At 36.8% G+C, this 17,736-nt stretch overlaps 1 protein-coding gene across 1 annotated transcript in view; it reads left to right on the plus strand.

Moving 5' to 3' along the window:
• Positions 1-17,736, plus strand: part of LOC113659518 (latent-transforming growth factor beta-binding protein 2) — a 99,711-nt gene that overhangs the window by 53,321 nt on the left and 28,654 nt on the right. Inside the window, exons 9-16 of the mRNA XM_027172341.2 lie at positions 6,096-6,170; positions 9,866-9,988; positions 10,747-10,911; positions 12,672-12,983; positions 13,566-13,585; positions 13,690-13,717; positions 14,217-14,312; positions 16,772-16,897. Of these exons, the coding sequence (XP_027028142.1) occupies positions 6,096-6,170; positions 9,866-9,988; positions 10,747-10,911; positions 12,672-12,983; positions 13,566-13,585; positions 13,690-13,717; positions 14,217-14,312; positions 16,772-16,897 (945 nt within the window). The remainder of the gene's footprint in view (positions 1-6,095; positions 6,171-9,865; positions 9,989-10,746; positions 10,912-12,671; positions 12,984-13,565; positions 13,586-13,689; positions 13,718-14,216; positions 14,313-16,771; positions 16,898-17,736) is intronic.

The following is a 17,736-nucleotide window of genomic DNA, read 5'->3' on the forward strand; positions in this document are numbered from 1 at the left end:
TAAACAAACAAATAGTATGCTAATTTTATTTAAAGTATTGACAGAAATTGAGAGAAATATTTTGCCACAACATTTTCATTTGCCTGTGTTATTGGACTAGGAAATTTGATCTGTTATCTGGATTTTTTTCTTATTGTGGCTCAACATAATTAGCAGTAAAGTCTATTTTTCATTTGCAAGAGACTGTGACAGCATAGAAAAGACACAATAAATCACAATAAATGTTGAAGTGTGTTTCTAATGAGATCATAATTGTTACGTGTGCCTCGCATGTTACTTTTTAGCTTTCGATTACTTTTTAGCTGAAGTTTTTTTTTAGATCTTTGAATAATTAAGTTAAATGGCCTGTGTGGAGAATAAAACACCTCTCTTCTATCTCTTTATGTATTATTAATGTTAACGATGGAATCAGTGATGCAGTGATGTTGACAGGCATACACTAGAGCACGAGAAAACATCTTCTTCAGCCCTGCGAGTTGAAAGAACATTTGTTTTCAAATAGAGCTGAAGTATTATACTATAGTACAGCTGTTAAAAAGCAAACAAATCAGATGGATTCTTCATATTAAAGTTCCAGGGAACTTTCTTTTGATTCATTAGTGAGCAAACTTAAAACAGTTTATCATTTCCTAAAGTGCAGTTGTTTATGGCTAAAGCTTTAGTTTTGTGGAAAAAGTAAATGTTTCCTTTGAAAAAGTGACTTCTTCTAATCAGGCTTAGTCAGTGGAAAAACAGGGTGACTGCACAGGCTGTGAGATTAAATGGCGACGACTTTCTCATTTGCCTGATCGGGAAATGAAAACAACTGATTAAAGAGCTTTGCGCTCTCTTAGTTTTGGCACGTGCATGCTGTACTGTGTAAAGTTTCTAAATATAAAAAATGTTTTAGAACAAGCAGTAAAGAGTAAAAGGAAGTTAAATCAAAATATGGTCTCATCACTTTTTGACTTTAAGCATTAGATATTTACCAGACGGCTTTGGTGGGTTTTTTTTTCTATCTGGAAAGTGCTCTTTCATTATATAAGGAATAAAATACAGCAGCGTGTGTGAAAATAATCAACCCTTTGGTCGTTTTAAATAACAGCAAAGTCTTGAGGTGTTAATTTCCTCTTATACTACAGCAATTGCAGCAAATCCATTTTTTTCATTAATTAATCATCAAACCTCCAATGTTAGTTCCTGTTATTTCTTACTTTATAGCAAAAATAAGCTGTTTTCTCATTCCTTTCTTTCATTTTCTTTTTTTTTTCTTTGAGTTCCTTTCATCTTGAAGAATACCCCATGTCTAAAACTGCTGTACATTGAACTGACCATGGAGATGCCTTGTAATAAATAGACATCTTCGCATAGAAAACATCACCATATCTACAATTAACTCTTTTTTTTTTTTTTTTTTTTTTTTATAAATACACTGGTGTAACGGAAATCATCTTATCTGTCAATTTTAATCAGTATAAGCAAATTAATTTATTTGTCTTTGCAAGTCTGACATGAAATTCGTCAGGACATTGCTGGCTTCCAGTGTGAGTTGAAAACCTTAGACAGAATTCTAGTGGTTGAAGATAATATCTTCTAATTTTAGAGACTTATCAACAAACACTTGAGGCATCTCTGGGAGTAGAATTGGGTTTGACATCACCGTTTACTTTGAAAATATAAACATTTGTGTGGAGAAAAGGGGGGGGTCTATGAATATATAAATCACTAGCGATCAAGGTAAGCATAGAAATGATAACGGAAAAAAAAATCTCAGAAGTTTATTCTTCTTAATTTATAAAATTTTCAAGGCCCTTAATGTCTAGTTTCATATGAGATATAACGCTGAATGGGTGAAACACCATCTCGTGTGTCGTCTTTTGTCACGTCTTTGTCCTTGTTTTGTTATTTTAGTTATTAAACCTGTTTATTTTTACGCTACTCTGCATTCGGGTCTGTTTTTATCCCCGCATCCCTGACATTTTTGGACTTTGGTAAAGAGTTTTTTTTACATTTCATTTCTAAAATCCTTTATCTGCTATAGAAGTCCCTGTGTTATTATAGGTATTCTAATATTTTAATATATTACATAGAAAATATTATATATATTTGTATTATATTCAATTGCTATCAAGTATCAGATCAAGTACAGTAATATACTCTGTGTACTATCGGAGCCGCTTTTAAAGAAGAATAAACAGCAACTTATAAGCAGAATTCAGCATTTCTCAGCACTGTAGTATTATTAAGATCACCATGGAAATCTTCACTCATCATTGACCCTTTTCTTTCCCCATTTCCCAGAGCTCTCAGCTCAGCCTACATGTCTACAGATATAGAACACTTAAGGAAAGCTGTTGTCTGTCCTCCTACTCACACTCTACTCCCTCCTGATGCTTTTGGGTTGAATGAATGGCTCTTGTAAAGAACTCTAGGTCTTGAAGGGAAGCTCTCATGGCACCTGTAAGGTTATTTTTGAAGTAATGTAGCACTCTCCACTCTACAGGGTGATCCTCTTGGTGATAGCTTGAAACCATCAATCAGTTTTTATCAATGAATCCTCATATGCTTGAGATTGCATGCCTGCTTTCTAATCCTCTTTCACTTAAAGAGCCATCCATTAATCACCTAATATCATGCCTGCCTCCTGTGTGGTAATTCCATGATTGCACCACTTAAAAAACAGCATTTTATGGTTAATAGCATTGCTGTAAATAAGAATAGACAAAACCTAATGTGTGCAAATAACACAAAAGTGCTACGTAAACGTGTCTAAGGGTATTTGTAACTTTGGATTTTAACCTCCAAATATCTGTATTCAGATTTCCTTCATTTTCCTCCTCAATTTTCCCCACCCATTAGCTAGCGTGACCTTATCAAACAACAACCAGCCAGGGAGGGTGGAGCAAATCCATGCTTCCTCCAAGACCTCCACATCTTTTTGAACTACAGCTCAGGACCACAATATTCAGAATTTTTTTTTCTTTCCCACAACTATTTCTCTGGAGAAATATTGACACCAGGTCAGCATGGTCTCTAAATTCTGTCTCAGTTCCTCAACTTTAGTTATGTCACTAAAGTTTATATTTCTCAACTAAATTCAAGATTAAAATTAAAATTTTATGTCACGTACACATTGATACACAGTACGACATGCTTCTGATGCTAACATTACTGGAAAACGTTTTTTAAAAGAGAAAAAAATAAGAGTGTGTATTAATTTAGAGCACGTTATCTGTTCATTCTGAATAATATTTTCATGTTCTGTTACCTGTGTCATTCTGGATGCTCCTTACATGGCACATTAAAGGCGCTCATGGTTCTTGTTGTCAAGAGCATGATATACTGTAGTACACAACTGCATGCAGACACACCGATGGTGTCAGTAATTATAATCGTTGTGGAGTAATGTGGTGTCTGTCAACAAGCTTGATACATACAAATGCAGTGATCACTTATTTCTTCTTAAAAAACATAAAACTGAAACACACCTAATTTCCATGGTTATTTTTCAGATATGCTTTTCTCTTTTTTAAAGACAAGCTTCTCAGTCTCTCCCTAGCTCCTCTTTTTAACATTTATCTCCTAGAGTGTTTAGCTCTTTTTTCTCTGTTTTTGAGACCGTTTTTGAACTGCATTGGCCCAATGCAGCAATTATGGGGATCAGAGACTCCTCTGACACTAAAACTCCCCAATACCAGGGCGCAGGATGAGATTACTGGTGAAACAGGGTTTTAGCAGCTATTATTCACATAATCGGCTATGATTCCCGACCGCTATGCTACCTGATACGCTCTGCCCTATATCTGAACTGGAATATGAGTAGCAAAGTAAAGAGAACTGCCCCAGTTCAGCTAAGGGTCCCATTAAACTAAACGACAACTTGATTGACTTTTGGTTTTATGATTAAGAACATGAATCGATGATAAATCACTTCGCAAAACTTTAGCATCAGTATGAGACCGTTTTTAAACCTGTGGTCTGTTTGAACTCAGTTTAGTCTACTATGATTAACTTCAGTTGAATCTTATTGTAAGACATTCCTAACATTTTTCATTTGAGCTGTTGTTTTAGACTCACCTTGACCATAACTGCTTCCTCTGCAATGTCCTTCAGTTTATGCAAAAGGTCAGCATACTCCCAGAAGGACAGATCGTTGGCAGTGTAGCTTGAGTTGGAGTGAACAGTTGTCACTTGGGAGGAAAATGAAACAAATAGAGAAGCTTCCTCTATTATCACTAGCTCGAAGAGAGATTGGATTCCTCCTCTTACCCACTGCTGATGACATACAAACATGGGGTGGTGGACTTTATTATAGGACTGGTTTAATCCTCTAGTGTTTGTACTGTAGTCTCTAGTGTCCAGCTCTGGACATGCAAAGCACCACATTATCCTAGCTTCTTTTTTTACTCATTCACTTATGTTGGAAATTATACTGTAGGCATTTTATGATTAAAGTCCAATATTACTGATGTTCTTCATGGAAACCACTGGACCAATAGTCTAAATCACAGGAAAACTGTTTAACCCAGATCTGGTTCTAGCCCTGATCTTTTCTCAACCAGTGAAATTCTAAATAATTGTCAAAATACACTAGCTACCTTGCTATCAAAAACACTTCAGTGCTAAATTTATTTCGTTTTGCAATCGACTCCAAACCATTGGGAACCATTGGACCGGTTTTTAGTGTCTGGAATCAGGAAATTGATTTAACTCCCAGCAACTTCAATGCAAACAGAAAGCAGGTTGTTGACCTGATGACTTATTATGACTAGTGATTGATAACTAAATTAATTGTTAAAAAACTAAAAATATATTGTGCATTTTAAGAAAAATAAACAATATTGTTTTTATCAGTGGTACTACTGCAGGTTACAGCATAGTAACTACCTACCGTTAATTGTCGAGTCAATTCAAGTCAAGTCAAAAAGCTTTTATTGTCATTTCAACCATATATACTGTACAGTAGCTGACACAGTACATTGTGAAATGAAACAGCGTTTCTCCAGGACTATGGTGTTACATAAAATAGTTTATTACAAGTGATATGATTCAAATAGCTTAGCTGCTTGTGACAGGTATAAGCTGATCCATATGTACTGTAAGTGCATTATTAACACAGAAAATTAATTTTAAATGAAATACACTGAAGCCAAATAAAGGTACAGAGCTTAAACTAGCATGGCTTTGAGACATTAGTTGTTTTCTAAAATGAGAAAATGTTTGTCTTGTAGACTAAACAAACATAGATTTTAGTGATTAATTACTTTTCAGCTGTTTCAACATTTGAGTTGTTAGTTTACTCCATTGTAATGTAGCCATCTGTATTTTGAAGTAATATGTTCTGTAATAATATATTCCGTCATTTTTACATGCTATGGAATACCAATGGAATTGTCATCTCGACTGGTTAGTCAGCATTTCCTCCAGATCTTGTGTGTCCTTACTCAATTTTAATAAAGTAGTGTAAGAATGCAAATTAGTTTTAGCTAGCTTGTTAATTATTTATTTATTTATTTTTCTGTTTTTTAAAAGTTTGTATATCCTTAAGAGCCTTGTGTAGAAACATTACTGCTGTCTTTTCGGTGATATTGTGATATATAATGTGCTAGTTCTTCCTTGAATCTATCATATATTAAATGTTTGAAAGTGCAGGATTAATGGTCCACTTCCTGTCAAATCCAATGTGATTACAATTGCTTCTGTTTTTTAATTGTTGGTTGTTACGTCCAATTATTTAAACCTCTGTGTTTGTACCAGGGACATGCTATATCATGCTGCCTTTTTCTGTACAATAGTGGTTTTGTTGCTTTGTTTGGCACTTATTATGTTACATACTGAATATACATATTAAACAGATGACTTCAGTAGACTAGAATCTATTTTGTGCGGTAAGTTTTCCCGTGTGAATTTTAGCCCTTTTTTAAACTCGGGGCTTGACATGTGTATCTGGTTGTGCTCTATGTGGTGTAAAACTATAAATGAAAATCATGAGGACCAGTTACATATCTCTTACATCTCATGTGGCCAACTGATAGACCTCTTCTGCATTCTGCCAGGATGAGAACAATAATTTTTACTTCAGTTTCTTACATTCTCTCTTCTTTCTTTCTATACAGCGTATGCAGTGATTGCAAATGGCCTAGTGGAATGCCCTAAAGGCTATAAAAGAATGAATTCAACTCATTGTCAAGGTAAGTAATGCGAGATTGTTCAGTAGCGCTTGACCGGGGTTTTTTTTCTGACATACAGTATGCGTATGACTGTGCAATTTCATACGTCCAGGTGGACTTTTAAGAATCCTAATGAAAGCGTCATGTTTTCAAGGACTGACGGGAAAGAGGTTTTTAGTCCAAGTTTTTGGGTTAGATTACGCCATAAAGGTTCCATGCGCATCCTCAAACATTCATAAATATCCCATCAGACCTTTATAAAATAATTGTGAATTATGTGAAAAGATACCATTGGGAACACAATGGCTGGTTCAGAGAGGTTGAGCTAAGGTTAGCACACACACAATCATCTATCTACTGCAAGTAAAAATAAATGTTTGCCAACAAAGCTAGTATACACATGGACTTCTTCTGTAAGCCACTTGTCTTACTGAGAGTTTACACTTACATTAGTAGGAAAAAATGGTCATAATGGTGATTTCAGTTTGTTCCTGTACAGGAAAGGTATAATTTGGCATAATGAGGAATTTATTAATATGTTTTAACTCATTAGTGAAGTTATCTATTTTTCTGTGTTCTAGACATGCAATACAGTAATTAGCATGAGGTAATCTCCTAGCGTCATATACATAACGGGTTCAAAAATGCAGATGCAAACAGCTTTAATGGCACATGGATCAATTAATCCAACACAGGCAACAGTTAGACGAGGAGCAAACAGACTAGTAAGTATCCACAGGGAATAAACACAAGTGAAGAAATGCAGGTCAAATCAGAAAATCCAGCAATAACAGCAGGTTTGATATAGTCAGATGTACACAGACAAAACTGTATGCATACTTCACTATTTGGTTGTGAATGAGAGTCTCTTGTATGAGTATGTGTGTGATTGAGAACACATGTGCTCAAGCAGAATTTCAGTGACTGTGAGCAAGGCAGTGTGTGTTTGTGTAAATTTATACACATGTTAATATAAAAACAACTGACAATGATAAAAGAAAATAAAAGTTTTCATGAATAAAAACACCTTTCTTTCCATACTTTATGGCACCCAATATCATTTTGACAGCATATCATATGAAGTCATGGTGTCATTTTAACAAAACCCCTTATTTTAGACTCAACAACCTTCTTATGATTAATATTTGATAACAGCAACAATATTTTCCAGTACATTATGACAAGGACAGAGAATCTAGTAAAGGAGTCTTTGAAGTTTTCCTTTCAAAATATTTCTCCGGTTTGCACATGTTGACTGCCCCGTTTGATTCAGACTACAGATTCAAATCCAGAAACTAAGTTGGCCTTTGGAAAAAACTGACTGTGCTCCTTAAAGCATTTTGTATTGATTTGGGATGAATTTGGCCATTCATTCTTATGCTGTTTCCATTTCCATGGAAGGACCCACATTTAAACTTGCAGTGCAGTGTTGCGGAGACAGACACATGCCATCTGAACTGGTGTCAAAAATTGCCTGAGTCATTTATCCTGCTTTGACTCAGTTCCCTTCATTCTGATCACTTCAAGATGTTTCTCCTTACAGCGTTTGCATTTTCAGGATGCTCCAAAACTAAGCTGACAGTTATTCACAATGTTTTTTAGCTGGCTTCAAAGTCTTGTTCATGTGCATCTCTCTTATCCAAAAAAAAGGATCATTTCGCCCCGTCAGATGGCCTGCCAGAGCACAGAGAGCTGTTAGTTGTGGGTTTCTGTCATTGTCAGGTTGATGACTTTTCAGCCAAGCTGTGTGTGTGTGTGTGTGTGTGTGTGTGTGTGTGTGTGTGTATGCCACACACACACACACACACACACACACACACACACACACACACACACACACACACACACACACACACACACACACACACACACACACACACAAATTCATACATACATTTACACACACATACACACAAACACACACACATTGCATTCGAATGTCACATCAGTCTTGGACATGTGTCATATCCTGCAGTTCATATTATAGCCATGATTCACTGCTCCCTGTTCCACTCGTACAGGCTCGGCGATACACAGTGTGCATAAGAGTCACTTCAAAAGCTTGCCAGCTCTACAGACCCCTCAAACCTTTTTCTTCATCTCCATCAAGGGCAGCTGGATTTCCCATCAGTCTCTCTATCTCCTTCCTGCCTGATGGAAAATGGCAGAGAGTTATCACTACTGAGAAGAGCAGCTTCCAGCTCTGCTAAATAGTTGTTATGTCTCCAGAGAATATGGCATGCGAGCAACTTAACACCATGCCTTTCTTCACAGAAGCAGACCACATCATTAAAGAGTAGTGAAATAATAACCCACCAAAGCCATGGATGTGAGCTTGATGCTGTTTTGTTATTACTAATACACAAATGTTCTAAATGTGCAACTAATGGTTCATAATTTTTTAACACTCATAAATGTTAAACCTCAACAATGGTGTCAATGCAGGTGAGGTTGGTCTGCTTTGCTTTTTCCCTATTGTACAAGGCAGAAGAAACTCTGTCTTAGAGAACAATACAATTAATGACAAATGTGTACATTTGTATTTGTGATAGATATGTAAAACATTGAATAAGATTATCAAACAAAAAACAGACTAATATTATTCTATATATTACAGGATGTGCTGTTGTAGGAAAAGAATCAACTACGCAATGGCATAATGAGTCCTGGCAAGAAGTGGAGAAGTTGATCCTTTTCTTATAACAGCATTTTATTATCCTTATACCACAGCAATTCACCAGCAATGAATGTTATTTACTAAAGGATGAAACATTATTAATTTTATCCATATATAATTATGGATGTTTAGGAACATCTGTGAAACGTATCACTTATGTCAGAGCAGCTGCAAATAATCAGTCCTTTAGCCGCTGCTCTTTTTTCTCTCTGACTTGAAGGTAATTCAGCTTGTTATGTCACAGAGAAACCACAAAGCTCTCCATCCATCAGTCATAGTGTTGACCATTACAAATAGCCAATGGCACGTACTTCACCTTCACCGCATTCTCTTATAGAAACGATAATATATTAGAAGGAGCGCATAAATATACAGTATAGCAATCGGATCATTAATACTTACGTGATTAAGTTGTATTTATAATCAGGCTAAGAGACTTTTGTTTAGTTCAATACGACGTTAAAGTTAAAGTTAAAGTCATCCACATGTGCACAGAAAAAAGAACAAATCCATTTTCCATTCATACTTGAGTTTAATAGATTTTTGTATTTTTATTGGCACTGGGTTAACATCAGTTTAAAGCAATGTGTTTATATACGAGTGCCAGGTTCGATTCTTCTCACCTATTGCATGTTGTTCACAAATAAATGTGAGCGTGTGCATGTAAGAGAGTGAACTCATGTCAACTCCTCATCGGTATCATATTCCTTACTCCACTCCAGCGCGCTCTCACGTCTTTGATCAAAACTGTCTCGCCAGTGTAGAGCTTGGACACTTATCAAGGCATAATGATAACAAAGAAATCGCTCTCGAATACACGTTCTCAGAAACATTCTCATGTATCGTTCATCATTCAGATTTCCTAATCCAAATTGTCAATACGATGGCAAGACAAAAAAAAAAAATAAAACGTTGAGAGATGTGTTTGATTTTATACTCCTGGTTGTTATAATAACCGGTATCAGGTACCTGTATAATACAGGATAAGATTCCCAATCTTGAACTGTTTCATTCTTACGTTCTGTTCCTGTAATGTCAGATATCAACGAGTGTCTGTTTCCTGGAGTGTGCAAACATGCTGAGTGTCTGAACACCAAAGGCAGCTACAGGTGCACTTGTAAGCCTGGATACATGCTGGACGCTGCGCGCAGTCAGTGTGTCTGTGAGTTACACCACACACACACATACACACACCACACACTCAGCATACAGCAAACTAAATAAAGGACAGGAAAAGTATGAAAATTTAAAGGCAGATATTTCCACAGCTGAAAAAATGATGTATAATCTGTTATCAAAATAAGACCCTGACACTAAAGTTCTACATCTTTTTCACAAATAAGAGAGGATAAAAATCAAGCAGCTGAGTTTTAAAGCCTAGCGGTGGTTACTTGAAAAGGCTGAGATTTCAACTCACAACCTTCAGTCCTGAATTTCCAAAAACAACCAGTGTGTGATTTTTTTCTGCACTCTACTCATATCATATTTCATCATGTTTTCTCTTCTGATCATACATTTAGAGTCCTTTAAAAAATTGGATAGAATGTTTTGAAATTAAGTGTGACAGCGATTCACTGACTCTTATTGCATTTAATCTTAGACACTGTTCGCCCTTTGTTATTTTATAAACCCTTACACAAAAAATGTAAATGCATTTGTAAACAATACATTTGTAATAAATTTTTAACTTTGAATTTATAAAGCTGATTTGCATATTCACGGGCAATGCATTCAGTCTGACCAATCAAAAATGTTCTTGGCTATAAATGTAAATAAATGTGGTTAAAATCTAGATACACGATGCATTATGCTTTAATTGTCAGTTGTGTATTGTGTACTAGGTGGTTCTCATGTTTACATTTATCAACCTACATGCTTGCAGTGACGTAGAATGCAATTTTGTGCTTGTGATGTTTACAGCCGATAAAGCGGTGTCAGTGGAGCAAGCCTCGTGCTACCGTTCCATATTACCAGGCTCATGTAGCCATCCACTGGCCCAGAAAATCACCAAGCAAATCTGCTGTTGCAGCCGTGTGGGAAAGGCCTGGGGCTCGGCCTGTGAGAGGTGCCCATTACCTGACACAGGTATGTGACTTAAGCAAATTGTTCATGACCAAGCAAAAAATAAGCAAACATATTCAGGTCATAATACTATAACGCTGCAACTTAAACACTATTAATAGTCCAAGTGAGTTTAGCACAAAAAGGAAATCTATTCTCCACAAAACCTGAACTTAAACATTCTAACTAAACATCCCTTTTCCTGCTCCTGATTTTATCTTCAAAGTGAATATAAGAATTATGCGCGTCGTGTGTGTGCTAATGAAGTGATTCATGGACTGCGTCACAGATCTGTTACCATGGGAGTGCGGGAGAATGAACTATGGACAGTATAAATAAAAAGGGAAGTCTGTGATCACATAGATTTACACTCAGTCCATTATGTTAGACCTCCCTTCACATTCCATCTGTTCCTTTGAGGCGGTGTGAATCAATATAACACATAGGAATGAAGATCTGGGATACTTTGAGTTAGCTTCTCTACTTTTAAAGCACTATTGGAGGAGGGGAGACAATTTGGACTTGATGAAAGGATAAAAACCTGCATGAAATCTACTGTGTACAGTACCACTGTGTTTCTGGTACCAGCTGCTGTCTTTTATGTGAAATTAAATTCTCCTAATTTATACTGCGTGTGCTAGTGTCTGACCTTCGTGAGCCAAAAGAGATTTCTAAAATTTCTATTCACAGTTCATATAACAAATACAATGTGACTGAGGGTAGTGCACGATGTGTCTGGCTTAGGCTGCAAGCACGCAAAATATTTTTTGCCCTTTAATGTAATAGATGTTAGTTGCTCAGATGGACTGAGTGTTAGAATTCAAACCAGCATCCAGTTACATCAAGGTCTCATCACTGTTAGTCTGGAGTAGGGGTTGCCGACTTGCAGACCGCGCTCCAGATGCCCATTAATGTGTGTCAGGAGATCCAACAACATAAAAAATACTGTAGCTGAAACAATCAACATATGGAAAAAACTGCCTGTGGTTCAGTGACTCTAATTTACTAGACTTGAACCATTGTGGCTTCTGCAGCAGATCCTCCAATCACATGCATTTATGTAAATTTCCCTCTCTGGAAAGAGAAGAAGGAACGAGTTTTCACAGCCTTCACAGATTTCTTTTTTTATTATTATTATTATTATTTCATTTACCATCTGTGGTCTTATTCGTGGAGTGAGAAACAGAATATTTACAGATGATTAGATAGAACCAGAAGTTCGAAGTGTGTTTTTTTTTTCTGCTCAAAACTGCCGTCATCTGTTCAGTGTCCATGGTGCTAGAGGAAAGTTTAATCAAGAAGCAACCAGCAACCAACAATTTACATGGTCTCATTAATAGCTTTAAACTAATCAATAAAGGTATAATAATCATTCATTTCTGTGATCTATTATTATGTTACATAATTGGGGCACAATGGCTTAGTGGTTAACACTTTTGCCTCGCACCCACAGGGTTGGGGGTTCGATTCTCATTTCTTCTCTGTGTGTGGAATTTGCGTGTTCTTCCTGTACTTTGTGGACTTTCCCAGGGTACTCCAGTGTCCTCCCCCTGTCCAAAGATATTTGTTGTAGACTTGCCCCACCTTGGGCCCAGAGTCTCTGGTATAGGTTCTCTGCAACCTTGTGTAGATAGACAGAATAGATTGGATAAATGGATGGATAAAAATCTTTCAGCCATAACTGTTTGAATGTTATTATCTAGGCTGTGTGTTGTATATAAGAATATTGTGTAATAGTGTGACAATACGAGCGTATATCTTACATTTTTAATTCATATTCACAGATCACTTTAAGGAGATCTGTCCAGCAGGCCATGGCTACACCTATTCTCGGTCAGACGTCCAGATCACACTCCGTGAGCTAGAGGGAGACGAGCTCACAGAAGTCGACTCTTTCCTTTCTCAGAACCCCACATACCCCGAGCCTCCTCGGACCATGCCAGAGACACCTCATCACCAACCACGTCCACCTGTTTACCCAGAGAGCCCGTATCACGAGCCCTCAGTGCCATCTTACCCTCAAACACCCGCTAGGCCTCAGCCACCCTGGACTGGAAACACGCCTCTTCAGCCTCCTCCTGTCTCCTTACCTGAAGGTGAGTAAAAAGAATATATGTACAGTGGCGAGTATCACATTCCTATGTGATATGCACATTTACTCATATTCTAGATGGTGCTTGAGAGAGATTTAGTGGATGCAGTTAGTCTGGTTTCAGAATTTTCTCTTCAATATCACCATATGAGAAGTGAAAATTGATTTGTGTTTGAATATGATTCATGGGTCCATGATCATTTCCTTTGGCTTTTGGGAATACTCTTACTCCAGGGAGGTTAAATATCTGTGGGATTTCTCCGAAACCTTTTTATTTACAGTTAATGAGATAATTCACTGGCATCACTCGGGCCATTATAAACATTTACAAATTGTGTCTTTATTAGTGAAGTCATTTTTTCTGTCTACTTCTGTATATGCATGTTTTCAGCTCCTCCCTTCTGTGCTAAGCCGAAGGGTTTGATGCAAACTAAAAGCTAGATAAGCTCCATTTTATTAGAAATAAATATTGTAAAATGTGTTCCTGATGGAGGAAATATACCAGCTGAGCTTGCTGTGGGAATTGTAAAAAACACTGCTGTTGATTAACCTTCATCCTCCCTCCCCTCTTCTTCCTCTCTTCTAGGTGGCGAAACAGCGAATGAGGTAAGAACGTAGTTAAGGAAATAACAATATATACAATATTCCATAAATTGAAAATATAGAATCTTATTTATTTTTAACAGAATTACTCTGTTTTATCCTAACAGCCAATTAATACACCTCCTTTATACCCAGGTAATATTTTCTTTCTTATAGTTACTTTATTGTGGAAAGGATTCTGGATAATTTAACTACAAATGAACAGGAAACATTGCTTCTAACTAATGTCCACACTTTTTTTCTGTTTAACTCAGCAATCGTAGAGCCATGTAAAACAGAGATTAGTCATCTCTTGGGGAGCTGGAGTCTGGCTTTATTTTTCTATAAATTGTTCTTATGAACCCAAGACAACCAATAATTGGTTCCTACTGCCAGTGTAAATATGAACAAATCTAACGTACATCATGCAAAGCTTTTTGGCCCTCTTAGAGATTTATGAATGTTTTTCTATTGGTTTTAGTTTGTGGAAAAACATTTTGTTTTCATGTCAGTATTGCTTCTGTAGATTAATTACATGAGTGTCCACTTGAGATTAATAGACTGATGGCCTGTACATTGTAAATCATGTGTAATGTATTGCATAATTGATTTCTGTAATTGTTTGCGTGTTGGTTTTGGCTGGCTCTGGCTGTAGGTGTAGTAGAGGTCACCTCTAAATCTCCCACCTATGTGATGCCAGACTTGGGGGATCGCGACACAGCACCGATTAACGTTGCCACTCAGGTTACAGGTCAGTGGCTACAGACATTCCTTTATCCTATCAAACCATCACAAATAATTCTCACTTGCATTTATCAATCATGTCTACTGGACGCAGTGGAAGCTTTGGATCTACAGAATATAAAGCAGTGTTGTTTTAAATAAATATGAATACACTATTCAGAATGAACAGAATTGGATTTCTATATAAACACAAAAAGGAATAAAAGATACACTAGATTTATTTATCTATCTATCTATCTATTTATCTATCTATCTATCTATCTATCTATCTATCTATCTATCTATCTATCTATCTATCTATCTATCTATCTATCTATCTATCTATCTATCTATTTATTTTGAATGCTTGCCAGGAATCTTTCTTTACTTAGATCCTACAGGTTGCAGATATGTAGCATGCAGGACAAAGAATGATGTGCCGCACAATGCGTTTCAATTAGGCTACCAGTTATTTAATATTTAGATATTTTAGAAATAGGACCTACTAGTTTTCTTTAGGAAATGCCACATGCAGTGCAGACAAAACTATGTGAGTGGAATTTAAATAGCAGTAATGTTCCAATCTCTAGTTGAGACCAATTGTGAACTTGAGTGTTGTTGTTGAGGTTCAAGGACGTTTAGAACCAGAATTCACAGATCAAGGCCTGGCATTGTTGGCATTTCTATCTGTAGGGGTTTTTCAGTGGTTTCCAGTGTTACTGTCAGCATGGTTGAAGTGTGAGTGTGTGAGTGAGTGAGTGAGTGAGTGAGTGAGTGAGTGAGTGAGTGAGTGAGTGAGTGAGTGAGTGAGTGAGTGAGTGAGTGAGCGAGCTAGTGAGGGAGGGAGGGAGTGAACAAGTGAGCGAATGAGTGAAGGCTTAGGGCATGCTTGCTTTAGGTTTAATTTGCTAATTTTGTATTTGTAACAGGAACATTTTTGGGGCATTAAACTGATACAGATACAAACACTAGCATTGTTTTCGAATTCTTTAAAGCAGAATGATTTTCATTGTTCAAGTAAGATTTCACTGCTTCATGATTACTCAGAAGCCAAAAATACGTAGTTTGTATAAGTAGTTTAAACAAATATGTGAATTTAATAAAGATGTATAAATACTAGAGTATATACAGTACAAATTAAAGTGTGTACAAGATGCATTATATACAGATCAACAGCACAAACAGACAAAACACACACTGTTGTAAAAATTGTGCTGTGTCTAGATGTACAAATTTAGTATGTGTGGAGTTACTGATACTACATCACACAGTACATCAGTAGTTTTTGCCTTTCTGTTAATGGAGTTTTATTGAGCTGCATAAGGACATCCAAGAAGAGGCAACTGTCTCTATGTTTAGACGTTTTTGCATTTATAGTCCAGGTGAGTTTATAGGGGAGAATTATCCATTTTTCTTCTCTTCTGGTGTAGAGGTTGGTGATTTTTTTGGAGATTATTCTCTCATTAACGTTTTGTAAGCAAGTAATCAGACTCTTAAAAGAGCTTGATCTTTTTCAGAAGGCAAAAGTGGCTTTAAGTGTTTTCACTCTCCTTTAAATGTTAAAATTAAAAGGCAATTCTTGACTTTCTAGTAATTAAGACAGACGTGAATAATCTGTAGCCAACTCATAACCTCAGTAGGTCTTCTTCTGGAAGTTTGTGGCTTCGTTTGAGTTTGTGTTCCACAGGTTTAGTTTCCTAAGAACAAAGTAAGCTTTGTGTAGGTTGTTTTCCCCCCATTTAAGCCAGCCAGGCTCCATCTATTGAACCCTACTCAGTGGGTGATGAGGCAAACAGTCAAAGCAAATGTGCTGTTTGGAATCAGTATAACACAATTAAAGTAAAGAATAAACTCCAGGTTGGACAATCAGTATCAGATTGGATGCAGAATTGCTGAGAAAATGTGCTTCCAAGACCGTGTTTCGAAAAAGAATGGAGGAGGGAAAAAAGTGGGAAGTCAAAAGCCTTGAGTCAAAGCCTCATCACTGCAGATGGATCTGTCAGACCACTCTGGCCTGGCAGGAATTAAATGCTAAATGAGTAAAGGAAAAGCCCTCAGTTTTATAGAAGCAGATGGCCACCTTTAGTGTGCTACACCATAGTAAAAGGTGATCCCATACCTAAGCCTGCACTGTAAAACCTGCTCCTGTGTCCTGTGCACTGAGCTACATTTTCCAGAGCTGTGTATGCGTCTGCTGAATTAGAGACTGATAGTATTACATTATTTATTTGAGTATTTTTCAATTTTTGGCTCTAGAAATGGTATTATTCATGCCCTGTTTTCATAAGATTTTATTGTGTATTCATTAAGTTGACACAAAAAATATGACATTATGTGACAGAATTCTGTGAGCAATCTACTTTCAGGGATTTGGATGTAATATCCAGTGATTCATTTGTATTTGACAATTTACAGATATTTCTTCTCTTGTATTCGAACGTGTTGCCGAATCAGTTACTCGTTATCCTGTTCAATCTCTTCTTTTAGACATCGACAAGTGTTCGTTGACTCCGGCAATCTGTGGTCCAGGCCAGTGTGTGTCAGTGCAGACAGGTTACACCTGCTACTGTGACCCAGGCTACACTCTTAACGCTCTACAGACCACCTGCATTGGTAAGACTGGTAATGACCACCAGATGAGTGATAGACTCCATTCCTATTAGATGGCCAGTCATTTCATATGAGTCCTTAACTTAGATATGTTTATGCTAAGTGTAGTATATATAGATATACAGTACAAAGCTTCAGATGCTACACAGTAGTATACAAAATAGTGGGTAGTGCTTGTACACTTTTCTGCCCACACGCTTCAGAACTGAATTCTGATTGTCTCTCAGCTCATATACTATTCCATGGAAAAAGACAGAGTGACCAGACTGAAAACAATTCACAAAATTGCATTTTTAAAAGTTAGATGTTGTTGGAAGCAGTTAGCAGTGAGGTAATGATAAAAAAAAAAAAATGAGTCACCTGCAATGTGCTGTTTCTTTGCTCCATTTATTGACAAATTGCAAAATGTGATAGACAAAATAGACAAAATGTGATAGAAAGTTGTCTGTCTTATAGACTAATTTAGATGTGACAACTTGAAGAAACAATGGTAATCTTTTGGTCTAACAAATTTTAGTCTGGCAAATGTAGAAAAAAGATGAAATGGCATAGATTAAAACATGAAGGAATGAATAGATGAAGAATTCCTCTAGAAGAAATGAATTCCAGGACCACCAAGCAGCAATGCTGGGCCCGTGAGAAAACCCTTAACCCTCACTTGTTTAGTTGTTTAAATGAGATCAATTTAAGTCACTCTGGATAAGGGCATATGTTGTACTGTAAATGTGAACATTTTGGTTGCTACCATTTCTTTTAGAACCTAGACTCTACCGACCTGTAACCATAATTCCCACAGCTGATGCATGGTCTCAAGAGAAAAACTTGGTGCAACAACAGCAAGT

Source organism: Tachysurus fulvidraco, chromosome 12 (assembly GCF_022655615.1).
Source record: "Tachysurus fulvidraco isolate hzauxx_2018 chromosome 12, HZAU_PFXX_2.0, whole genome shotgun sequence".
Taxonomy (NCBI): Eukaryota; Metazoa; Chordata; class Actinopteri; order Siluriformes; family Bagridae; genus Tachysurus; species Tachysurus fulvidraco.